This window comes from Odontesthes bonariensis, chromosome 2 (assembly GCF_027942865.1).
Source record: "Odontesthes bonariensis isolate fOdoBon6 chromosome 2, fOdoBon6.hap1, whole genome shotgun sequence".
In the NCBI taxonomy this organism is placed as follows: Eukaryota; Metazoa; Chordata; class Actinopteri; order Atheriniformes; family Atherinopsidae; genus Odontesthes; species Odontesthes bonariensis.
The window spans coordinates 45,030-72,333 of NC_134507.1; the positions used below are offsets into that span (position 1 = coordinate 45,030).

The window sequence follows — 27,304 nt, forward strand, 5'->3', positions numbered from 1 at the left end:
AGGAAGGGGGGGAGGGGGGAGGGGAAGAGGAAGGGGGGAGGAGGAAGGGAGGGAGGGGAGGAGGGAGGTCTGAGGCGGGTCAGGTTTCAGTCTCTGCCCAGAGGTGTGAGCTGCTCCATATTAAGGAGCTGCAGCGCCACCCTGCGGCCACAGGAAGTCCCTGCACTTGTTTTTTCAACTCATGATTGGTTAGATGGTGAATAAAATTCAGCTTTACACACTGAATACACACTGAAAAAACAGTTCTATTTAGCTGTGCATATGACACCTGAAAGTATTTTATCTGCTCTTCACTTTTAAATTAATTAATGATTTTTAATGGGTTTTTTAATTTTTTAATTATTATTTTTATTTATTTTCCTTCTTGTGATTTTATGTAGCTGTGAAGCACTTTGAAGTTCCTTGTGTATGAATTGTACTCTATAAATAAAATTACCTTGCCTTGAATTACTCTTGCTTTAAACCTAAACAGATCGAACCCAGTTCAGTTCAATAAAACTTCATTGATCCCTGAATTATTAATTATTATCAAAGATCAGCTCTTACAGAGAACAGAATAAAATATAAACCAGCTGTCAAACATTTAGAAACCTTCAGAAGCCTCCATCAGTGGGTCGGGCTGCTGTTTCTGTAGCTTAGCAACAGCTCATCTGATGATGTCACACACATTGGTCAATAAGTTCAACATAAATGTCATTAAACGTTTGATTTTTAACTTCATAAATAAAATAGTCACATCTGACTTTTTTCTTCTTAATCTTGTTTCCTGACGCTAACGTTTTATTTAACAGTGAAATATCCAGCGATCAATAAACATTCGGATCAAAACATCAATAAACACGAGACTTCATGAGAGCAAAGTTCACTTTTATTTAGTTGAAAAAGGTAAAAACTCACTGTATAAAAAACTAATTTTTTGATGAAAAATTCGATCTCATTTTTAGATAAAACATCTTGAATCTTTATTCAAACAAAACCTTATTTATTCAAACTTGTCGTCCAGTGTCGATAAATGTTTAATATTCACATTTAATTAAAGGTTGTGTGACCCGAAAGCATCTGAATGAATTCTTCTTCTATGGTTTCTGCCTCACACAGCTGTTTAAAGCTGCTAAATTTATCCAGGAGCTGAAGAGAAACTCTGTTCAGGTCCAACTGGTCCGGTTCTGGTTCTGGTTCTGGTTGGATTATTGATCCATTCAGAGTTTTGGTTTTCAACATGTGAACACACACTGAGGCAGTTTCAGAAAACTGATCCATGAGAGATTCGTCTCTGTGATGTTTGAGCTGATAAAATAAAGCAGAAGAAGACCTGAGTTGTCCTGATGATGAGGAGGAAGCACTTAGCAGCCAATCAGGTCGCAGCGCTGCAGTAAGAGGACTGAACAGCAGCCAATCAGGTCGCACCGCTGCAGTAAGAGGACTGAACAGCAGCCAATCAGGTCGCACCGCTGCAGTAAGAGGACTGAACAGCAGCCAATCAGGTCGCACCGCTGCAGTAAGAGGACTGAACAGCAGCCAATCAGAGCGCACTAAGTAAGGAGACTGAACAGTAGAGAGTTAAGTGGCAGGAAAAGTGAAGGCAGTCTGGTGTACTGCAGTCACATGACAAAACAAACAAACAAACAAGGCACAAAAACAGAGGCCATATTTTCGGTTACCATAGCAACCAAATCATCAGAGGAAGTCTGCTCCGACGACATTAAGTTAAAAAGAAGAAGGCACATCTTGAAGAAACCTGGTCCAAGGACTTGCAGTAAGCCCCGCCTCCAGCAGGTGGAGGTCTCAGTAGCTGCATTTCACCTTCTCGATGTCAGAGATCAACGTCCTGGCCAGGTAGATCCCCACCATCTGGAAGCAGACAGGTGCACAGGTGCACAGGTGAACATATGTAAACGTGCACACAGGTTTCTCATTCTTACTGGACTCATTTAACCAGGCTAGCGTCGGGTTAAATTCGTTCTTAAATGCGTTCTTAAATGCGTTCCTACCTGCAGCAGGGAGATGACCACGAACACGATGGCCACAGTGTACAGGTTGCCAGGTAACCAGTCCTCTAAAGCTGGGATGCAGCCTTTAACGTAGATCTGATCAGTCCACTCACCCTGAAGAAAAAACACCAGGACAGAACATTAGGTTTCAGAGCCTGGAACAGGCAGGATCTCTTTATGGTGTCTTTAAAAAAGAAGGCAGCTGGACTTCTTTCTGCCTCATTAAGATGGTTCTTCTCTTTCCTACGGTGTCCCACAGGGTTCAGTTCTGGGGCCTTTATCCTTCCTGTGACATCTGCTCCCTCTTTAATGTCCTCCCTCTATGCAGATGACACTCAGCTGTATTTCTCTTTAACATGTTTCTCAGCTGCTCAGACTGTTAAAAGTTGGATGTCTGACAGCTTGAGGTCATGTGATCAGGGCCTGAGGTCATGTGATCAGAGCCTGAGGTCATGTGATCAGGGCCTGAGGTCATGTGATCAGGGCCCTGAGGTCATGTGATCAGGGCCCTGAGGTCATGTGATCAGAGCCTGAGGTCATGTGATCAGAGCCTGAGGTCATGTGATCAGGGCCTGAGGTCATGTGATCAGAGCCTGAGGTCATGTGATCAGGGCCTGAGGTCATGTGATCAGGGCCCTGAGGTCATGTGATCAGGGCCCTGAGGTCATGTGATCAGAGCCTGAGGTCATGTGATCAGAGCCTGAGGTCATGTGATCAGGGCCTGAGGTCATGTGATCAGAGCCTGAGGTCATGTGATCAGGGCCCTGAGGTCATGTGATCAGAGCCTGAGGTCATGTGATCAGAGCCTGAGGTCATGTGATCAGGGCCTGAGGTCATGTGATCAGGGCCTGAGGTCATGTGATCAGAGCCTGAGGTCATGTGATCAGAGCCTGAGGTCATGTGATCAGTCTGAGGTCATGTGATCAGGGGCTGACGTCATGTGATCAGAGCCTGAGGTCATGTGATCAGGGCCCTGAGGTCATGTGATCAGAGCCTGAGGTCATGTGATCAGAGCCTGAGGTCATGTGATCAGGGCCCTGAGGTCATGTGATCAGAGCCTGAGGTCATGTGATCAGAGTCTGAGGTCATGTGATCAGGGGCTGACGTCATGTGATCAGAGCCTGAGGTCATGTGATCAGGGGCTGACGTCATGTGATCAGAGCCTGAGGTCATGTGATCAGGGGCTGACGTCATGTGATCAGAGCCTGAGGTCATGTGATCAGGGCCCTGAGGTCATGTGATCAGAGTCTGAGGTCATGTGATCAGAGTCTGAGGTCATGTGATCAGAGCCTGAGGTCATGTGATCAGGGCCCTGAGGTCATGTGATCAGAGCCTGAGGTCATGTGATCAGGGCCTGAGGTCATGTGATCAGGGGCTGACGTCATGTGATCAGAGCCTGAGGTCATGTGATCAGGGCCCTGAGGTCATGTGATCAGAGCCTGAGGTCATGTGATCAGAGCCTGAGGTCATGTGATCAGGGCCTGAGGTCATGTGATCAGGGCCTGAGGTCATGTGATCAGAGTCTGAGGTCATGTGATCAGAGTCTGAGGTCATGTGATCAGAGCCTGAGGTCATGTGATCAGAGTCTGAGGTCATGTGATCAGAGTCTGAGGTCATGTGATCAGAGTCTGAGGTCATGTGATCAGAGTCTGAGGTCATGTGATCAGAGCCTGAGGTCATGTGATCAGGGCCTGAGGTCATGTGATCAGAGTCTGAGGTCATGTGATCAGAGTCTGAGGTCATGTGATCAGAGTCTGAGGTCATGTGATCAGGGGCTGACGTCATGTGATCAGAGCCTGAGGTCATGTGATCAGGGCCCTGAGGTCATGTGATCAGAGCCTGAGGTCATGTGATCAGGGCCTGAGGTCATGTGATCAGGGGCTGACGTCATGTGATCAGAGCCTGAGGTCATGTGATCAGGGCCCTGAGGTCATGTGATCAGAGCCTGAGGTCATGTGATCAGAGCCTGAGGTCATGTGATCAGGGCCCTGAGGTCATGTGATCAGAGCCTGAGGTCATGTGATCAGAGTCTGAGGTCATGTGATCAGAGCCTGAGGTCATGTGATCAGGGCCTGAGGTCATGTGATCAGAGCCTGAGGTCATGTGATCAGGGCCTGAGGTCATGTGATCAGGGCCTGAGGTCATGTGATCAGAGCCTGAGGTCATGTGATCAGAGCCCTGAGGTCATGTGATCAGAGCCCTGAGGTCATGTGATCAGAGCCTGAGGTCATGTGATCAGAGCCTGAGGTCATGTGATCAGGGCCTGAGGTCATGTGATCAGGGCCTGAGGTCATGTGATCAGAGCCTGAGGTCATGTGATCAGAGCTTCTGGCTGTGGATTCTCTTTAAAAAGCAGCTAAAAACTTTTTAAAACTTAAGTTTTTATGTTCCAGCTTTTAGTTGTGAAGCTCTTTGCCATATTTATTCTAAGAGGTGTTCAAATAAAACTTAAACAAACACCTGGAACCTCCTGGGTCAGAGGTCAGAAGTCAGAGGTCAGCGGGTCTCATGAATTTAATTTGTGATGTTCAGCAGCTCATGGTGACAGAACCAAGAAGTCCAGCTGTATTCAGACCATTTACAGATCAGCTGACATTTTAACAGTCACAGTGACATCACAGTGACATCATAGTGACATCACAGTGACATCACAGTGACATCACAGTGACATCACAGTGACATGTTTGGTACAAAGCTTTCAGACTAAATGAAGCCGAACCTCACCGCTGGTTTGTTCCTTACGTCGTAGCCACACTGAGTGTTCAGCACCGACTCCTGAAACAAAGAAACAGAAATTAAAAATCATCTTCCATATAAACTTATATTTGTTAAAATCATAAAGAGGAATGAAAATCAGAACAATTGAAAACTGTGAGTGGTCTTGGGGGGGGGGGGGGTAACAGATGAACTGAGGGGTAACAGATGAACTGGGGGGGGTAATAGATGAACTGAGGGGTAACAGATGAACTGGGGGGGTAATAGATGAACTGAGGGGTAACAGATGAACTGGGGGGGGTAATAGATGAACTGAGGGGTAACAGATGAACTGGGGGGTTAATAGATGAACTGAGGGGTAACAGATGAACTGGGGGGTTAATAGATGAACTGAGGGGTAATAGATGAACTGAGGGGTAATAGATGAACTGGGGGGTTAATAGATGAACTGAGGGGTAATAGATGAACTGAGGGGTAACAGATGAACTGGGGGGTTAATAGATGAACTGAGGGGTAATAGATGAACTGGGGGGTTAATAGATGAACTGAGGGGTAACAGATGAACTGGGGGGGTAATAGATGAACTGAGGGGTAATAGATGAACTGAGGGGTAATAGATGAACTGGGGGGGTAATAGATGAACTGAGGGGTAATAGATGAACTGAGGGGTAACAGATGAACTGGGGGTAATAGATGAACTGGGGGGGTAATAGATGAACTCAGGGGTAACAGATGAACTGGGGGGGGTAATAGATGAACTGAGGGGTAACAGATGAACTGGGGGGGTAATAGATGAACTGAGGGGTAACAGATGAACTGGGGGGGGTAATAGATGAACTGAGGGGTAACAGATGAACTGGGGGGTTAATAGATGAACTGAGGGGTAACAGATGAACTGGGGGGTTAATAGATGAACTGAGGGGTAATAGATGAACTGAGGGGTAATAGATGAACTGGGGGGTTAATAGATGAACTGAGGGGTAATAGATGAACTGAGGGGTAACAGATGAACTGGGGGGTTAATAGATGAACTGAGGGGTAACAGATGAACTGGGGGGTTAATAGATGAACTGAGGGGTAACAGATGAACTGGGGGGGTAATAGATGAACTGAGGGGTAATAGATGAACTGAGGGGTAATAGATGAACTGGGGGGGTAATAGATGAACTGAGGGGTAATAGATGAACTGAGGGGTAACAGATGAACTGGGGGTAATAGATGAACTGGGGGGGTAATAGATGAACTCAGGGGTAACAGATGAACTGGGGGGGTAATAGATGAACTGGGGGGGTAAATTGATGAACTGAGGGGTAATAGATGAACTGAGGGGTAATAGATTAACTGAGGGGTAACAGATGAACGGGGGGGGTAATAGATGAACTGGGGGGGTAAATAGATGAACTGAGGGGTAATAGATGAACTGAGGGGTAATAGATTAACTGAGGGGTAACAGATGAACGGGGGGGGTAATAGATGAACTGGGGGGGTAAATAGATGAACTGAGGGGTAATAGATGAACTGAGGGGTAATAGATTAACTGAGGGGTAACAGATGAACTGGGGGGGGTAATAGATGAACTGGGGGGGTAAATAGATGAACTGAGGGGTAATAGATGAACTGAGGGGTAATAGATGAACTGGGGGGTTAATAGATGAACTGAGGGGTAACAGATGAACTGGGGGGGTAATAGATGAACTGAGGGGTAATAGATGAACTGAGGGGTAATAGATGAACTGGGGGGGTAATAGATGAACTGAGGGGTAATAGATGAACTGAGGGGTAACAGATGAACTGGGGGTAATAGATGAACTGGGGGGGTAATAGATGAACTCAGGGGTAACAGATGAACTGGGGGGGGTAATAGATGAACTGAGGGGTAACAGATGAACTGGGGGGGTAATAGATGAACTGAGGGGTAACAGATGAACTGGGGGGGGTAATAGATGAACTGAGGGGTAACAGATGAACTGGGGGGTTAATAGATGAACTGAGGGGTAACAGATGAACTGGGGGGTTAATAGATGAACTGAGGGGTAATAGATGAACTGAGGGGTAATAGATGAACTGGGGGGTTAATAGATGAACTGAGGGGTAATAGATGAACTGAGGGGTAACAGATGAACTGGGGGGTTAATAGATGAACTGAGGGGTAACAGATGAACTGGGGGGTTAATAGATGAACTGAGGGGTAACAGATGAACTGGGGGGGTAATAGATGAACTGAGGGGTAATAGATGAACTGAGGGGTAATAGATGAACTGGGGGGGTAATAGATGAACTGAGGGGTAATAGATGAACTGAGGGGTAACAGATGAACTGGGGGTAATAGATGAACTGGGGGGGTAATAGATGAACTCAGGGGTAACAGATGAACTGGGGGGGGTAATAGATGAACTGGGGGGGTAAATTGATGAACTGAGGGGTAATAGATGAACTGAGGGGTAATAGATTAACTGAGGGGTAACAGATGAACGGGGGGGGTAATAGATGAACTGGGGGGGTAAATAGATGAACTGAGGGGTAATAGATGAACTGAGGGGTAATAGATTAACTGAGGGGTAACAGATGAAGGGGGGGGTAATAGATGAACTGGGGGGGTAAATAGATGAACTGAGGGGTAATAGATGAACTGAGGGGTAATAGATTAACTGAGGGGTAACAGATGAACTGGGGGGGGTAATAGATGAACTGGGGGGGTAAATAGATGAACTGAGGGGTAATAGATGAACTGAGGGGTAATAGATTAACTGAGGGGTAACAGATGAACGGGGGGGGTAATAGATGAACTGAGGGGTAATAGATGAACTGAGGGGTAACAGATGAACTGGGGTAATAGATGAACTGGGGGGGTAATAGATGAACTCAGGGGTAACAGATGAACTGGGGGGGTAATAGATGAACTGGGGGGTAAATAGATGAACTGAGGGGTAATAGATGAACTGAGGGGTAATAGATTAACTGAGGGGTAACAGATGAACTGGGGGGGTAATAGATGAACTGAGGGGTAACAGATGAACTGGGGGGTTAATAGATGAACTGAGGGGTAACAGATGAACTGGGGGGTTAATAGATGAACTGAGGGGTAACAGATGAACTGGGGGGGTAATAGATGAACTGAGGGGTAATAGATGAACTGGGGGGTTAATAGATGAACTGAGGGGTAACAGATGAACTGGGGGGGTAATAGATGAACTGAGGGGTAATAGATGAACTCAGGGGTAACAGATGAACTGGGGGGGTAATAGATGAACTGGGGGGGTAAATAGATGAACTGAGGGGTAATAGATGAACTGAGGGGTAATAGATTAACTGAGGGGTAACAGATGAACGGGGGGGGGTAATAGATGAACTGGGGGGGTAAATAGATGAACTGAGGGGTAATAGATGAACTGAGGGGTAATAGATTAACTGAGGGGTAACAGATGAACGGGGGGGGTAATAGATGAACTGGGGGGGTAAATAGATGAACTGAGGGGTAATAGATGAACTGAGGGGTAATAGATTAACTGAGGGGTAACAGATGAACTGGGGGGGGTAATAGATGAACTGGGGGGGTAAATAGATGAACTGAGGGGTAACAGATGAACTGGGGGGTTAATAGATGAACTGAGGGGTAACAGATGAACTGGGGGGGTAATAGATGAACTGAGGGGTAATAGATGAACTGAGGGGTAATAGATGAACTGAGGGGTAACAGATGAACTGGGGGGGTAATAGATGAACTGGGGGGTAATAGATGAACTGAGGGGTAATAGATTAACTGAGGGGTAACAGATGAACGGGGGGGGTAATAGATGAACTGAGGGGTAACAGATGAACTGGGGGTAATAGATGAACTGGGGGGGTAATAGATGAACTCAGCGGTAACAGATGAACTGGGGGGGTAATAGATGAACTGGGGGGTAAATAGATGAACTGAGGGGTAATAGATGAACTGAGGGGTAATAGATTAACTGAGGGGTAACAGATGAACGGGGGGGTAATAGATGAACTGAGGGGTAATAGATGAACTGAGGAGTAACAGATGAACTGGGGGTAATAGATGAACTGGGGGGGTAATAGATGAACTCAGGGGTAACAGATGAACTGGGGAGTAATAGATGAACTGAGGGGTAACAGATGAACTGGGGGGGTAATAGATGAACTGAGGGGTAATAGATGAACTGAGGGGTAACAGATGAACTGGGGGGTTAATAGATGAACTGAGGGGTAACAGATGAACTGGGGGGTTAATAGATGAACTGAGGGGTAACAGATGAACTGGGGGGGTAATAGATGAACTGAGGGGTAATAGATGAACTGAGGGGTAATAGATGAACTGAGGGGTAACAGATGAACTGGGGGGGGTAATAGATGAACTGGGGGGGTAAATAGATGAACTGAGGGGTAATAGATGAACTGAGGGGTAACAGATGAACTGGGGGGGTAATAGATGAACTGAGGGGTAACAGATGAACTGGGGGGGTAATAGATGAACTGAGGGGTAACAGATGAACTGGGGGGGGTAATAGATGAACTGAGGGGTAACAGATGAACTGGGGGGTTAATAGATGAACTGAGGGGTAACAGATGAACTGGGGGGGTAATAGATGAACTGAGGGGTAATAGATGAACTGGGGGGGTAAATAGATGAACTGAGGGGTAATAGATGAACTGAGGGGTAATAGATGAACTGAGGGGTAACAGATGAACTGGGGGGGGTAATAGATGAACTGGGGGGGTAAATAGATGAACTGAGGGGTAATAGATGAACTGAGGGGTAACAGATGAACTGGGGGGGGTAATAGATGAACTGAGGGGTAACAGATGAACTGGGGGGGTAATAGATGAACTGAGGGGTAATAGATGAACTGAGGGGTAACAGATGAACTGGGGGGGTAATAGATGAACTGAGGGGTAACAGATGAACTGGGGGGTTAATAGATGAACTGAGGAAAACAGATGAACTGAGGGGTAATAGATGAACTGAGGGATAATAGATGAACTGAGGGGTAATAGATGAACTGGGGGGGGTAATAGATGAAATGGGGGGGTAAATAGATGAACTGAGGGGTAATAGATTAACTGAGGGGTAACAGATGAAGGGGGGGGGGGGGTAATAGATGAACTGAGGGGTAACAGATGAACTGGGGGTAATAGATGAACTGGGGGGGGTAATAGATGAACTGAGGGGTAATAGATTAACTGAGGGGTAACAGATGAACGGGGGGGTAATAGATGAACTGAGGGGTAATAGATGAACTGAGGGGTAACAGATGAACTGGGGGTAATAGATGAACTGGGGGGGTAATAGATGAACTCAGGGGTAACAGATGAACTGGGGAGTAATAGATGAACTGAGGGGTAACAGATGAACTGGGGGGTTAATAGATGAACTGAGGGGTAATAGATGAACTGAGGGGTAACAGATGAACTGGGGGGTTAATAGATGAACTGAGGGGTAACAGATGAACTGGGGGGGTAAATAGATGAACTGAGGGGTAATAGATGAACTGAGGGGTAACAGATGAACGGGGGGGGGGGGTAATAGATGAACTGAGGGGTAATAGATGAACTGAGGGGTAACAGATGAACTGGGGGTAATAGATGAACTGGGGGGGGTAATAGATGAACTGGGGGGGTAAATAGATGAACTGAGGGGTAATAGATGAACTGAGGGGTAATAGATGAACTGAGGGGTAACAGATGAACTGGGGGGGTAATAGATGAACTGAGGGGTAACAGATGAACTGGGGGGTTAATAGATGAACTGAGGAAAACAGATGAACTGAGGGGTAATAGATGAACTGAGGGATAATAGATGAACTGAGGGGTAATAGATGAACTGGGGGGGGTAATAGATGAAATGGGGGGGTAAATAGATGAACTGAGGGGTAATAGATTAACTGAGGGGTAACAGATGAAGGGGGGGGGGGGTAATAGATGAACTGAGGGGTAACAGATGAACTGGGGGTAATAGATGAACTGGGGGGGGTAATAGATGAACTGAGGGGTAATAGATTAACTGAGGGGTAACAGATGAACGGGGGGGTAATAGATGAACTGAGGGGTAATAGATGAACTGAGGGGTAACAGATGAACTGGGGGTAATAGATGAACTGGGGGGGTAATAGATGAACTCAGGGGTAACAGATGAACTGGGGAGTAATAGATGAACTGAGGGGTAACAGATGAACTGGGGGGTTAATAGATGAACTGAGGGGTAATAGATGAACTGAGGGGTAACAGATGAACTGGGGGGTTAATAGATGAACTGAGGGGTAACAGATGAACTGGGGGGGTAAATAGATGAACTGAGGGGTAATAGATGAACTGAGGGGTAACAGATGAACGGGGGGGGGGGTAATAGATGAACTGAGGGGTAATAGATGAACTGAGGGGTAACAGATGAACTGGGGGTAATAGATGAACTGGGGGGGGTAATAGATGAACTGGGGGGGTAAATAGATGAACTGAGGGGTAATAGATGAACTGAGGGGTAATAGATGAACTGAGGGGTAACAGATGAACGGGGGGGTAATAGATGAACTGAGGGGTAATAGATGAACTGAGGGGTAACAGATGAACTGGGGGTAATAGATGAACTGGGGGGGGTAATAGATGAACTGGGGGGGTAAATAGATGAACTGAGGGGTAATAGATGAACTGAGGGGTAATAGATGAACTGAGGGGTAACAGATGAACGGGGGGGGGGGGTAATAGATGAACTGAGGGGTAATAGATGAACTGAGGGGTAATAGATGAACTGAGGGGTAACAGATGAACTGGGGGTAATAGATGAACTGAGGGGTAACAGATGAACTGGGGGGTTAATAGATGAACTGAGGGGTAATAGATGAACTCAGGGGTAACAGATGAACTGGGGAGTAATAGATGAACTGAGGGGTAACAGATGAACTGGGGGGTTAATAGATGAACTGAGGGGTAATAGATGAACTGAGGGGTAACAGATGAACTGGGGGGTTAATAGATGAACTGAGGGGTAACAGATGAACTGAGGGGTAATAGATTAACTGAGGGGTAACAGATGAACGGGGGGGTTAATAGATGAACTGAGGGGTAACAGATGAACTGGGGGGGTAATAGATGAACTGAGGGGTAACAGATGAACTGGGGGGTTAATAGATGAACTGAGGGGTAACAGATGAACTGGGGGGTTAATAGATGAACTGAGGGGTAACAGATGAACTGGGGGGGTAATAGATGAACTGAGGGGTAATAGATGAACTGGGGGGTTAATAGATGAACTGAGGGGTAACAGATGAACTGGGGGGTTAATAGATGAACTGAAGGGTAACAGATGAACTGGGGGGGTAATAGATGAACTGAGGGGTAATAGATGAACTCAGGGGTAACAGATGAACTGGGGGGGTAATAGATGAACTGGGGGGGTAAATAGATGAACTGAGGGGTAATAGATTAACTGAGGGGTAACAGATGAACGGGGGGGTAATAGATGAACTGGGGGGGTAAATAGATGAACTGAGGGATAATAGATGAACTGAGGGGTAATAGATTAACTGAGGGGTAACAGATGAACGGGGGGGGTAATAGATGAACTGGGGGGGTAAATAGATGAACTGAGGGGTAATAGATGAACTGAGGGGTAATAGATTAACTGAGGGGTAACAGATGAACTGGGGGGGTAATAGATCAACTGGGGGGGTAAATAGATGAACTGAGGGGTAATAGATGAACTGAGGGGTAATAGATGAACTGAGGGGTAACAGATGAACGGGGGGGGGTAATAGATGAACTGAGGGGTAATAGATGAACTGAGGGGTAACAGATGAACTGGGGGTAATAGATGAACTGGGGGGGTAATAGATGAACTCAGGGGTAACAGATGAACTGGGGGGGTAATAGATGAACTGGGGGGGTAAATAGATGAACTGAGGGGTAATAGATTAACTGAGGGGTAATAGATGAACTGAGGGGTAATAGATTAACTGAGGGGTAACAGATGAACGGGGGGGTTAATAGATGAACTGAGGGGTAACAGATGAACTGGGGGGGTAATAGATGAACTGAGGGGTAACAGATGAACTGGGGGGTTAATAGATGAACTGAGGGGTAACAGATGAACTGGGGGGTTAATAGATGAACTGAGGGGTAATAGATGAACTGAGGGGTAATAGATGAACTGAGGGGTAACAGATGAACTGGGGGGGGTAATAGATGAACTGGGGGGGTAAATAGATGAACTGAGGGGTAATAGATGAACTGAGGGGTAATAGATTAACTGAGGGGTAACAGATGAACGGGGGGGGTAATAGATGAACTGAGGGGTAATAGATGAACTGAGGGGTAACAGATGAACTGGGGGTAATAGATGAACTGGGGGGGTAATAGATGAACTCAGGGGTAACAGATGAACTGGGGGGGTAATAGATGAACTGGGGGGGTAAATAGATGAACTGAGGGGTAATAGATGAACTGAGGGGTAATAGATTAACTGAGGGGTAACAGATGAACGGGGGGGTAATAGATGAACTGAGGGGTAATAGATGAACTGAGGAGTAACAGATGAACTGGGGGTAATAGATGAACTGGGGGGGTAATAGATGAACTCAGGGGTAATAGATGAACTCAGGGGTAACAGATGAACTGGGGAGTAATAGATGAACTGAGGGGTAACAGATGAACTGGGGGGGTAATAGATGAACTGAGGGGTAACAGATGAACTGGGGGGTTAATAGATGAACTGAGGGGTAACAGATGAACTGGGGGGTTAATAGATGAACTGAGGGGTAACAGATGAACTGGGGGGGTAATAGATGAACTGAGGGGTAATAGATGAACTGAGGGGTAACAGATGAACTGAGGGGTAACAGATGAACTGGGGGGGGTAATAGATGAACTGAGGGGTAATAGATGAACTGAGGGGTAATAGATGAACTGAGGGGTAATAGATGAACTGAGGGGTAACAGATGAACTGGGGGGGGTAATAGATGAACTGAGGGGTAACAGATGAACTGGGGGGTTAATAGATGAACTGAGGGGTAACAGATGAACTGGGGGGGTAATAGATGAACTGAGGGGTAATAGATGAACTGGGGGGGTAAATAGATGAACTGAGGGGTAATAGATGAACTGGGGGGGTAAAAGATGAACTGAGGGGTAATAGATGAACTGAGGGGTAACAGATGAACTGGGGGGGGTAATAGATGAACTGAGGGGTAACAGATGAACTGGGGGGTTAATAGATGAACTGAGGGGTAACAGATGAACTGGGGGGGTAATAGATGAACTGAGGGGTAATAGATGAACTGAGGGGTAATAGATGAACTGAGGGGTAATAGATTAACTGAGGGGTAATAGATGAACTGAGGGGTAACAGATGAACTGGGGGGTTAATAGATGAACTGAGGGGTAACAGATGAACTGGGGGGTTAATAGATGAACTGAGGGGTAACAGATGAACTGGGGGGGTAATAGATGAACTGAGGGGTAATAGATGAACTGAGGGGTAACAGATGAACTGGGGGGGGTAATAGATGAACTGAGGGGTAACAGATGAACTGGGGGGTTAATAGATGAACTGAGGGGTAACAGATGAACTGGGGGGGTAATAGATGAACTGAGGGGTAATAGATGAACTGAGGGGTAATAGATGAACTGGGGGGGGTAATAGATGAACTGGGGGGGTAAATAGATGAACTGAGGGGTAATAGATGAACTGGGGGGGTAAAAGATGAACTGAGGGGTAATAGATGAACTGAGGGGTAACAGATGAACTGGGGGGGGTAATAGATGAACTGAGGGGTAACAGATGAACTGGGGGGTTAATAGATGAACTGAGGGGTAACAGATGAACTGGGGGGGTAATAGATGAACTGAGGGGTAATAGATGAACTGAGGGGTAATAGATGAACTGAGGGGTAATAGATTAACTGAGGGGTAATAGATTAACTGAGGGGTAATAGATGAACTGAGGGGTAACAGATGAACTGGGGGGTTAATAGATGAACTGAGGGGTAACAGATGAACTGGGGGGTTAATAGATGAACTGAGGGGTAACAGATGAACTGGGGGGGTAATAGATGAACTGAGGGGTAATAGATGAACTGAGGGGTAATAGATGAACTGAGGGGTAACAGATGAACTGGGGGGGGTAATAGATGAACTGAGGGGTAATAGATGAACTGAGGGGTAACAGATGAACTGGGGGGGTAATAGATGAACTGAGGGGTAATAGATGAACTGAGGGGTAACAGATGAACTGGGGGGGGTAATAGATGAACTGAGGGGTAACAGATGAACTGGGGGGTTAATAGATGAACTGAGGGGTAACAGATGAACTGGGGGGGTAATAGATGAACTGAGGGGTAATAGATGAACTGAGGGGTAATAGATGAACTGGGGGGGGTAATAGATGAACTGGGGGGGTAAATAGATGAACTGAGGGGTAACAGATGAACTGGGGGGGTAAAAGATGAACTGAGGGGTAATAGATGAACTGAGGGGTAACAGATGAACTGGGGGGGTAATAGATGAACTGAGGGGTAACAGATGAACTGGGGGGTTAATAGATGAACTGAGGGGTAACAGATGAACTGGGGGGGTAATAGATGAACTGAGGGGTAATAGATGAACTGAGGGGTAATAGATGAACTGGGGGGGGTAATAGATGAAATGGGGGGGTAAATAGATGAACTGAGGGGTAATAGATGAACTGAGGGGTAATAGATTAACTGAGGGGTAACAGATGAACGGGGGGGGGGGTAATAGATGAACTGAGGGGTAATAGATGAACTGAGGGGTAACAGATGAACTGGGGGTAATAGATGAACTGGGGGGGGTAATAGATGAACTGGGGGGGTAAATAGATGAACTGAGGGGTAATAGATGAACTGAGGGGTAATAGATTAACTGAGGGGTAACAGATGAACGGGGGGGTAATAGATGAACTGAGGGGTAATAGATGAACTGAGGGGTAACAGATGAACTGGGGGTAATAGATGAACTGGGGGGTAATAGATGAACTCAGGGGTAATAGATGAACTCAGGGGTAACAGATGAACTGGGGAGTAATAGATGAACTGAGGGGTAACAGATGAACTGGGGGGTTAATAGATGAACTGAGGGGTAATAGATGAACTGAGGGGTAACAGATGAACTGGGGGGTTAATAGATGAACTGAGGGGTAACAGATGAACTGGGGGGGGTAATAGATGAACTGGGGGGGTAAATAGATGAACTGAGGGGTAACAGATGAACTGGGGGGGTAATAGATGAACTGGGGGGGTAAATAGATGAACTGAGGGGTAATAGATGAACTGAGGGGTAATAGATGAACTGAGGGGTAACAGATGAACTGGGGGGGGTAATAGATGAACTGAGGGGTAACAGATGAACTGGGGGGGTAATAGATGAACTGAGGGGTAATAGATGAACTGAGGGGTAACAGATGAACTGGGGGGGGTAATAGATGAACTGAGGGGTAACAGATGAACTGGGGGGTTAATAGATGAACTGAGGGGTAACAGATGAACTGGGGGGGTAATAGATGAACTGAGGGGTAATAGATGAACTGAGGGGTAATAGATGAACTGGGGGGGGTAATAGATGAACTGGGGGGGTAAATAGATGAACTGAGGGGTAATAGATGAACTGAGGGGTAATAGATTAACTGAGGGGTAACAGATGAACGGGGGGGGGTAATAGATGAACTGAGGGGTAATAGATGAACTGAGGGGTAACAGATGAACTGGGGGTAATAGATGAACTGGGGGGGGTAATAGATGAACTGGGGGGGTAAATAGATGAACTGAGGGGTAATAGATGAACTGAGGGGTAATAGATTAACTGAGGGGTAACAGATGAACGGGGGGGTAATAGATGAACTGAGGGGTAATAGATGAACTGAGGGGTAACAGATGAACTGGGGGTAATAGATGAACTGGGGGGGTAATAGATGAACTCAGGGGTAATAGATGAACTCAGGGGTAACAGATGAACTGGGGAGTAATAGATGAACTGAGGGGTAACAGATGAACTGGGGGGTTAATAGATGAACTGAGGGGTAATAGATGAACTGAGGGGTAACAGATGAACTGGGGGGTTAATAGATGAACTGAGGGGTAACAGATGAACTGGGGGGTTAATAGATGAACTGAGGGGTAACAGATGAACTGGGGGGGTAATAGATGAACTGAGGGGTAACAGATGAACTGAGGGGTAACAGATGAACTGGGGGGTTAATAGATGAACTGAGGGGTAACAGATGAACTGGGGGGTTAATAGATGAACTGAGGGGTAACAGATGAACTGGGGGGGTAATAGATGAACTGAGGGGTAATAGATGAACTGAGGGGTAACAGATGAACTGGGGGGGTAATAGATGAACTGAGGGGTAACAGATGAACTGGGGGGGTAATAGATGAACTGAGGGGTAATAGATGAACTGAGGGGTAATAGATGAACTGAGGGGTAACAGATGAACTGGGGGGGGTAATAGATGAACTGAGGGGTAATAGATTAACTGAGGGGTAACAGATGAACGGGGGGGGGTAATAGATGAACTGAGGGGTAATAGATGAACTGAGGGGTAACAGATGAACTGGGGGTAATAGATGAACTGGGGGGGTAATAGATGAACTCAGGGGTAACAGATGAACTGGGGGGGTAATAGATGAACTGAGGGGTAATAGATGAACTGAGGGGTAATAGATGAACTGAGGGGTAACAGATGAACTGGGGGGGGTAATAGATGAACTGAGGGGTAATAGATTAACTGAGGGGTAACAGATGAACGGGGGGGGGTAATAGATGAACTGAGGGGTAATAGATGAACTGAGGGGTAACAGATGAACTGGGGGTAATAGATGAACTGGGGGGGTAATAGATGAACTCAGGGGTAACAGATGAACTGGGGGGGGGTAATAGATGAACTGGGGGGGTAAATAGATGAACTGAGGGGTAATAGATGAACTGAGGGGTAATAGATTAACTGAGGGGTAATAGATTAACTGAGGGGTAACAGATGAACGGGGGGGTAATAGATGAACTGAGGGGTAACAGATGAACTGGGGGTAATAGATGAACTGGGGGGGTAATAGATGAACTCAGGGGTAATAGATGAACTCAGGGGTAACAGATGAACTGGGGAGTAATAGATGAACTGAGGGGTAACAGATGAACTGGGGGGGTAACAGATGAACTGAGGGGTAACAGATTAACTGGGGGGGTAATAGATGAACTGGGGGGGTAAATAGATGAACTGAGGGGTAATAGATGAACTGAGGGGTAACAGATGAACTGGGAGGTAATAGATGAACTGAGGGGTAATACATGAACTGAGGGGTAATACATGAACTGAGGGGTAACAGATGAACTGGGGGGGTAATAGATGAACTGGGGAGTAATAGATGAACTGAGGGGTAATAGATGAACTGAGGGGTAACAGATGAACTGGGGGGGTAATAGATGAACTGAGGGGTAATAGATAAACTGAGGGGTAATAGATTAACTGAGGGGTAACAGATGAACGGGGGGGTAATAGATGAACTGAGGGGTAACAGATGAACTGGGGGTAATAGATGAACTGAGGGGTAACAGATGAACTGGGGGGGTAATAGATGAACTGAGGGGTAACAGATGAACTGGGGGGGTAATAGATGAACTGAGGGGTAACAGATGAACTCAGGGGTAACAGATGAACTGGGGGGGTAATAGATGAACTGAGGGGTAATAGATGAACTGAGGGGTAACAGATGAACTGGGGGGGGTAATAGATGAACTGGGGGGTAACAGATGAACTGGGGGGGGTAATAGATGAACTGGGGGGGTAATAGATGAACTGAGGGGTAACAGATGAACTCAGGGGTAACAGATGAACTGAGGGGTAATAGATGAACTGAGGGGTAACAGATGAACTGGGGGGGGTAATAGATGAACTGAGGGGTAACAGATGAACTGGGTGGGTAATAGATGAACTGGGGGGGTAACAGATGAACTGAGGGGTAACAGATGAACTCACCGCCGGGTCGGCCACGCAGCAGGAGAATGGGACGCCGCACTTCTCCCGGCTGCGGTGGGTCCCGTTGCAGCTGAAGTACACGTTCAGGTCCCAGTCCATCGGGTCCTGGGCGCCGCAGCAGTGGTTCTGTTCAGAGAGCGGGACACAGTCAGCGGTTCTGAGCGGTTCTGAGCGGTTCTGAGTTAGGAAGTGACCCAGTTACCATCCTCTGCAGCGAGTCGATCAGGTTCTGCAGGTCGATGTCATCACGGTAACCCCGGATGTTCTGGAGGAAGAAGTCGTTGATCCACTCTCGGACCTGGTTCTGGAACACCACGGCCAGCACCGCCGCCGTCAGCTCCAGGAAGAAGATGAGGCCGATGACGCCTGAGAACTGGACGAAACCAGAGGTGAGCCGGAGGTCGTGCGGTCGGGGTTACTTACAGATGTTTCCACCCATAGATGTGTATAGAATGGCTAGATGTGTTACGTCTGAGTTTAGAACGTCCGCACAAGTCGGCCATCTTACCACAGGGTGAGATGTCCGGGAGACAGTCAGACCTGAGGTAACCTGAGTTACGGTAAGTGATCTGCTCTGACGCTATTATTCTTATCTCCCAGAAATCTCGACGATTTTACACTGTTTTACATACTAAAAGACCCTGTGCGATATTTTATTTATTCGGTCATCTGTGCAATAATTCCCGTCACCATGTGCAATATCTTATCTGTTTATGGTCAGACTATGTGCATACAATGTGTAATTAACACAAGTGTAGTGCAATATGGGCAATAACTCAACCATAGTGCTATAACTTACTTTATTTAACTCTCTTTACTTTGTATATCTTATATAGCCTATATTCTTTTTTACACTTTGTTTTAGATTATTCTATTTTAATTATATATTTTATTAATTATTCTATATTATACTGTATTTTAGATTTATAGAGATCCTATGCGTCCCAGCAACACGGACGAGACATCTAGCCATTCTATACATATCTATGATTCTATACATATCTATGATTCTATACATATCTATGTTTCCACCTACAAACTTCAGCAGACAGATGTTTTCCCTCAGTGCGCCCACGCAGCCGGCGAAGCCCAGCGTGAACGTGACTCCGCCCACCACCAGGACCAGCCAGACCGGGTCGAAGCCGTGCAGCCGGGTCACCTGGGTCAGGTCCAGCAGGACTCCCTGCGGAGCACAACAGAAAGCTTCAGAGGATGCGTCGCGGTGCCGCAGAAAGGCATCGTGGGTAACGTGGTTCCCTCACCTTCTCGCTCCACGCCCAGAACCCGGCCGCGATGAAGGCGGCGCCGGCCAGCTGCAACACAACACAAGCGTCAGAGCGGCCGCACAGGAAGTGACGTCACTTCCTGTCAGGCAGAGAAAACAGGAAACAGAGCTTCCTGTTCACAGTGTCCCACAATGCACTGCTGCAGCTGGTCATGTGACTCACCCAGAAGACGATGTTGTAGCTGAACATCAGATACTTGTAGCAGCAGCTGACCTCAGCGTTATCATAGCGGTAGTAGTACATCTGGGGGGGGGCAAAAGGGGCAGAAGGTTATATACTGTACATCAGGGGGGGCAGAAGGTTATATACTGCACATCAGGGGGGGGGCAGAAGATTATATACTGTCCATCAGGGGGGGCAGGAGGGGGGCAGAAGGTTATCTACTCTCCATCAGAGGGGGCAGAAGGGGGGCAGAAGGTTATATACTGCACATCGGGGGGGGGGGGCAGAAGATTATATACTGTCCATCAGGGGGGGCAGGAGGGGGGCAGAAGGTTATCTACTCTCCATCAGAGGGGGCAGAAGGGGGGCAGAAGGTTATATACTGCACATCAGGGGGGGGGGGCAGAAGATTATATACTGTCCATCAGGGGGGGCAGGAGGGGGGCAGAAGGGGGGCAGGAGGTTATCTACTCTCCATCAGAGGGGGCAGAAGGGGGGCAGAAGGTTATATACTGCACATCAGGGGGGGCAGAAAGTTATATACTGCACATCAGGGGGGGCAGAAGGTTATTTACTGTCCATCAGGGGGGACAAAAGGTTATATACTATACATCGGGGGGGCAGAAGGGGGGCAGAAGGTTATATACTGTCCATCAGGGGGGTCAGAAGGTTATCTACTGTCCATCAGGGGGGGCAAAAGGTTATATACTGTACATCGGGGGGGCAGAAGGTTATATACTGTACATCAGGGGGGGCAGAAGGTTATCTACTGCACATCAGGGGGGGCAGAAGGTTATATACTGTCCATCTGGGGGGCAGAAGGTTATTTACTGTCCATCAGGAGGAGCAAAAGGTTCTATACTGTACATCAGGGGGGCAGAAGGTTATATACTGTAAGTCTGGGGGGGGCAGAAGGTTATCTACTGCACATCAGGGGGGGCAGAAGGTTATATACTGCACATCTGGGGGGGTAGAAGGTTATCTACTGTACATCTGGGGGGGGCAGAAGGTTATATACTGCACATCAGGGGGGCAGAGGGTTATATACTGTACATCCGGGAGGGGGGTAAAAGGGGCAAAAGGTTATCTATTGCACATCAGGGGGGGCAGGGTTCTTATTATTTTAATCTAACCTAACCCTTTGGTTCCTACTTTAACCCTTCAGTTCCTACTCTGACCCTTTGGTTCCAACTCTAACCCTTTGGTTCCTATTTAACTCTTTGGTTCCTACTTTAACCCTGCGGTTCCTACTCTAACCCTGCGGTTCCTACTCTAACCCTGCGGTTCCTACTCTAACCCTGCGGTTCCTACTTTAACCCTTTGGTTCCTATTTAACTCTTTGGTTCCTACTTTAACCCTGCGGTTCCTACTCTAACCCTGCGGTTCCTACTCTAACCCTGCGGTTCCTACTCTAACCCTGCGGTTCCTACTCTAACCCTGCGGTTCCTACTCTAACCCTGCGGTTCCTACTTTAACCCTTTGGTTCCTATTTAACTCTTTGGTTCCTACTTTAACCCTGCGGTTCCTACTTTAACCCTGCGGTTCCTACTTTAACCCTTTGGTTCCTACTTTAACCCTGCGGTTCCTACTTTAACCCTTTGGTTCCTACTCTAATCCTTTGGTTCCTACTCTAATCCTTTGGTTCCTACTCTAATCCTTTGAATCCTAGTCTAACCCTGCGGTTCCTACTCTAACCCTGCGGTTCCTACTTTAAACCTGCGGTTCCTACTCTAACCCTTTGGTTCCTACTTTAACCCTGCGGTTCCTACTCTAACCCTTTGGTTCCTACTTTAACCCTGCGGTTCCTACTTTAACCCTGCGGTTCCTACTTTAACCCTTTGGTTCCTACTCTAATCCTTTGAATCCTAGTCTAACCCTGCGGTTCCTACTTTAACCCTGCGGTTCCTACTTTAACCCTGCGGTTCCTACTTTAACCCTTTGGTTCCTACTTTAACCCTTTGGTTCCTACTTTAACCCTTTGGTTCCTACTCTAATCCTTTGGTTCCTACTCTAATCCTTTGGTTCCTACTCTAATCCTTTGGTTCCTACTCTAATCCTTTGAATCCTAGTCTAACCCTGCGGTTCCTACTCTAACCCTGCGGTTCCTACTTTAAACCTGCGGTTCCTACTCTAACCCTTTGGTTCCTACTCCAACCCTTTGGTTCCTACTTTAACCCTGCGGTTCCTACTCTAACCCTGCGGTTCCTACTTTAACCCTTTGGTTCCTACTTTAACCCTTTGGTTCCTACTTTAACCCTTTGGTTCCTTGTTTAACCCTTTGGTTCCTACTCTAACCCTGCGGTTCCTACTTTAACCCTGCAGTTCCTACTTTAACCCTGCGGTTCCTGCTCTAACCCTGCGGTTCCTACTTTAACCCCACTCTAACCTTTTGGTCCCTACTTTAACCCCACTCTAACCCTTTGGTTCCAACTTTAACCCTTTGGTTCCTACTTTAACCCTATGGTTCCTACTTTAACCCTGCGGTTCCTACTTTAAACCTGCGGTTCCTACTCTAACCCTTTGGTTCCTACTCCAACCCTGCGGTTCCTACTTTAACCCTGCGGTTCCTACTCTAACCCTGCGGTTCCTACTCTAACCCTTTGGTTCCTACTTTAAACCTGCGGTTCCTACTCTAACCCTGCGGTTCCTACTTTAACCCTGCGGTTCCTACTTTAACCCTTTGGTTCCTACTTTAACCCTGCGGTTCCTACTTTAACCCTTTGGTTCCTACTTTAACCCTTTGGTTCCTACTTTAAACCTGCGGTTCCTACTCTAACCCTTTGGTTCCTACTTTAAACCTGCGGTTCCTACTCTAACCCTTTGGTTCCTACTCTAACCCTGCGGTTCCTACTTTAACCCCACTCTAACCCTTTGGTTCCAACTCTAACCCATAGGTTCCTACTTTAACCCTTTGGTTCCTACTTTAACCCTTTGGTCCCTACTTTAACCCCACTTTAACCCTTTGGTTCCTACTTTAACCCCACTCTAACCCTTTGGTCCCTACTTTAACCCCACTTTAACCCTCCTTTAACCCTACTCTAACCCTTTGGTCCCTACTTTAACCACACTTTAACCCTCCTTTAACCCTACTCTAACCCTGCGGTTCCTACTTTAACCCTGCGGTTCCTACTCTAACCCTGCGGTTCCTACTCTAACCCTTAGGTTCCTACTTTAACCCTACTTTAGCCCTCAGGTTCCTACTTTAACCCCACTCTAACCTTCAGGTTCCTACTTTAACCCCACTTTAACCCTTCGGCTCCTACTTTAACCCTACTCTAACCCTTTGGTTCCTACTTTAACCCCACTCTAACCCTTTGGTTCCTACTTTAACCCCACTCTAACCCTTTGGTCCCTACTTTAACCTCACTTTAACCCTTTGGTTCCTACTTTAACCCCACTCTAACCCTTTGGTTCCTACTTTAACCCCACTCTAACCCTTTGGTTCCTACTTTAACCCCACTCTAACCCTTTGGTCCCTACTTTAACCCCACTCTAACCCTTTGGTCCCTACTTTAACCCCACTCTAACCCTTTGGTCCCTACTTTAACCTCACTCTAACCCTTTGGTTCCTACTTTAACCCCACTCTAACCCTTTGGTTCCTACTTTAACCCCACTCTAACCCTTTGGTCCCTACTTTAACCTCACTTTAACCCTTTGGTTCCTACTTTAACCCCACTCTAACCCTTTGGTTCCTACTTTAACCCTTTGGTTCCTACTTTAACCCTGCGGTTCCTACTCTAACCCTGCGGTTCCTACTTTAAACCTGCGGTTCCTACTCTAACCCTTTGGTTCCTACTCCAACCTTGCGGTTCCTACTCTAACCCTTTGGTTCCTACTTTAAACCTGTGGTTCCTTTTTTAACCCTTTGGTTCCTACTCTAACCCTGCGGTTCCTACTTTAACCCTGCAGTTCCTACTTTAACCCTGCGGTTCCTGCTCTAACCCTGCGGTTCCTACTTTAACCCCACTCTAACCCTTTGGTTCCGACTTTAACCCTTTGGTTCCTACTTTAACCCTGCGATTCCTACTTTAACCCCACTCTAACGCTTTGGTTCCTACTTTAACCCCACTCTAACTCTTTGGTTCCTACTTTAACCCTATGGTTCCTACTTTAACCCTGCGGTTCCTACTTTAACCCATAGGTTCCTACTTTAACCCTTTGGTTCCTACTTTAACCCTTTGGTCCCTACTTTAACCCTACTCTAACCCTTTGGTTCCTACTTTAACCTCACTCTAACCCTTTGGTTCCTACTTTAACCCCACTCTAACCCTTTGGTCCCCACTTTAACCCCACTTTAACCCTTTGGTCCCTACTTTAACCCTACTCTAACCCTTTGGTTCCTACTTTAACCTCACTCTAACCCTGCAGTTCCTACTTTAACCCTGCGGTTCCTACTTTAACCCTGCGGTTCCTACTCTAACCCTTTGGTTCCTACTCTGACCCTGCGGTTCCTACTTTAACCCTATTCTAACCCTTTCATTCCTACTTTAACCCTTAGGTTCCTACTTTAACCCCACTTTAACCCTTCGGCTCCTACTTTAACCCTACTCTAACCCTCTGGTTCCTACTCTAACCCTTAGATTCCTACTTTAACCTGTAGGTTCCTACTTTAACCAAATTTGGTCGCCTGAGGCTGTTTAAGTGTGTTTAAATGTGCCCTATAAATAAACTATGACTATGAGGGGTCCAGAGACCTGCAGATATCTTGTGATCGATCCACTGATCATGATCAGATCATCAGTTATCGATCACCTGATCACTTACCCGCTGAAGCTGATCGATAGTTTCATAAAGTGGTGACTATATCCCCTTATTTTGGTTAAATTACCGAATGACCGGACGAGGTGAGGGCCGTTAGCGGCTGTTGGTGGGGACTTTCCGCTATGGATGAGCGGAGTTTGGGGGCGAACAGGAAGTGTGTGGAGCTAACAGTAAAGCTAACAGTGAAGCTAACAGTGAAAGAACAACAACAACATGTGGAATATAACGGGACATTTGATCACTAGCAGTAAGACTCACCTCAGATCAGTGATATCGATCGGTTCCTGTCGCTCTGTGATCAATAACACACCGCTGAAACCCGAAACTCTTCTTCAGTTGTTTACCACAGGAGCGGCTCTTCTTCTTCCTCCTTATTGGGCGGAAACACAGTGAGGTCACAGCGCGCCCCGGTGGTCAGACGGGGTAAGGCGCTCTGACCCAACTCTAAACAGAGAAAGTTGGCCTTTTCCTCTCTCAGGGTGTTGCGCCTTCATATTTAAACCCATACTGAATTAAAATCTTTTGTTTAATCCCATTTGCCCCATTCTCAGCCCTTTAATGTCCTCAGTGGGTTTCATGAGAGCAACTGGAAGAAATCTCTTAATTCTCACTGTTCCATCGTCACTGTGAGAAGCCTTTGGTTTCAACTCCATATGTTTCTACTTTATTTCTGTCTTTTCCTCAGCTGGTACCTGAGCAAACCCTGGGGATCTGACAGGCCTAACCGGCTGTTTCACCTTATCATTACTAACTAATCAGAATAATAAATCAGAACCAGAACCAGAACCAGGTCCAGATGCATGAGAGCATGTCAGCTGTGTGTGATCTGTTACCGTAACATCTCGCCTCCAGCATCCTATAACCATCTCCATAGCAACCAGAACCAGAACCAGAACCAGGTCCAGATGAATGAGAGCATGTCAGCTGTGTGTGATCTGTTACCGTAACATCTCGCCTCCAGCATCCTATAACCATCTCCATAGCAATAGAACCAGGTCCAGATGAATGAGAGCATGTCAGCTGTGTGTGATCTGTTACTGTAACATCGCGCCTCCAGCATCCTATAAGCATCTCCATAGCAACCAGAACCAGAACCAGGTCCAGATGGATGAGAGCATGTCAGCTGTTTGTGATCTGTTACCGTAACATCTCGCCTCCAGCATCCTATAAGCATCTCCATAGCAATAGAACCAGGTCCAGATGGATGAGAGCATGTCAGCTGTTTGTGATCTGTTACCGTAACATTGCGCCTCCAGCATCCTATAAGCATCTCCATAGCAATAGAACCAGGTCCAGATGGATGAGAGCATGTCAGCTGTTTGTGATCTGTTACCGTAACATCTCGCCTCCAGCATCCTATAAGCATCTCCATAGCAACCAGAACCAGAACCAGGTCCAGATGGATGAGAGCATGTCAGCTGTGTGTGATCTGTTACCGTAACATCTCGCCTCCAGCATCCTATAAGCATCTCCATAGCAACCAGAACCAGAACCAGGTCCAGATGGATGAGAGCATGTCAGCTGTGTGTGATCTGTTACCGTAACATCGCGCCTCCAGCATCCTATAAGCATCTCCATAGCAACCAGAACCAGAACCAGGTCCAGATGAATGAGAGCATGTCAGCTGTGTGTGATCTGTTACCGTAACATCTCGCCTCCAGCATCCTATAACCATCTCCATAGCAACCAGAACCAGAACCAGGTCCAGATGGATGAGAGCATGTCAGCTGTGTGTGATCTGTTACCGTAACATCTCGCCTCCAGCATCCTATAACCATCTCCATAGCAACCAGAACCAGAACCAGGTCCAGATGAATGAGAGCATGTCAGCTGTGTGTGATCTGTTACCGTAACATCTCGCCTCCAGCATCCTATAACCATCTCCATAGCAACCAGAACCAGGTCCAGATGGATGAGAGCATGTCAGCTGTGTGTGATCTGTTACCGTAACATCGCGCCTCCAGCATCCTATAAGCATCTCCATAGCAACCAGAACCAGAACCAGGTCCAGATGAATGAGAGCATGTCAGCTGTGTGTGATCTGTTACTGTAACATCTCGCCTCCAGCATCCTATAACCATCTCCATAGCAACCAGAACCAGGTCCAGATGGATGAGAGCATGTCAGCTGTGTGTGATCTGTTACTGTAACATCTCGCCTCCAGCATCCTATAACCATCTCCATAGCAACAGAGCCAGAGATGTGATGGTGTCTTTGGAAGGTTTGACTCACGGGTCTGAGCTGTTGAACAGTTTCTGAGTCGGCTCAAAGGAAAACACAGAAAGCTGTGGTTCGGTTTTTATTTCATCGGTAAAGAAACTCATGAAATCATCACTGCTGAGAGTTAAAGGAGTACCTGGCTCAGGGTAAACCCTGACCCTGGTTAACCCTGGTTAACTCTAACCC

General features: G+C 46.8%; 1 protein-coding gene across 1 annotated transcript; it reads right to left on the reverse strand.

Annotated features, from left to right (window-relative positions):
• Positions 1–850: 850 nt before the first annotated feature.
• Positions 851–25,843, reverse strand: tspan14 (tetraspanin 14). The gene is made up of 9 exons (XM_075473211.1): positions 25,157–25,843; positions 20,137–20,217; positions 19,951–20,001; positions 19,725–19,871; positions 18,891–19,061; positions 18,689–18,814; positions 4,716–4,766; positions 1,992–2,105; positions 851–1,851 (listed from the first exon to the last, which is right to left on the reverse strand). The coding sequence occupies exons 2-9, from the start codon at positions 20,215–20,217 to the stop codon at positions 1,786–1,788; spliced, it is 807 nt and encodes a 268-aa protein (XP_075329326.1). The 5' UTR covers positions 25,157–25,843; the 3' UTR covers positions 851–1,785.
• Positions 25,844–27,304: the final 1,461 nt, after the last annotated feature.

Excerpts from the sequence above, each read along its gene's own strand:
- tspan14 (XM_075473211.1), bottom strand. The coding sequence starts at position 20,217 with ATGTACTACTACCGCTATGATAACGCTGAGGTCAGCTGCTGCTACAAG. Across the intron at positions 19,872-19,950 it reads TCTGGGCGTGGAGCGAGAAG|GGAGTCCTGCTGGACCTGAC; the intron begins GTGAGGGAACCA and ends TGTGCTCCGCAG. Across the intron at positions 4,767-18,688 it reads GCTGCGTGGCCGACCCGGCG|GAGTCGGTGCTGAACACTCA; the intron begins GTGAGTTCATCT and ends TCTTTGTTTCAG.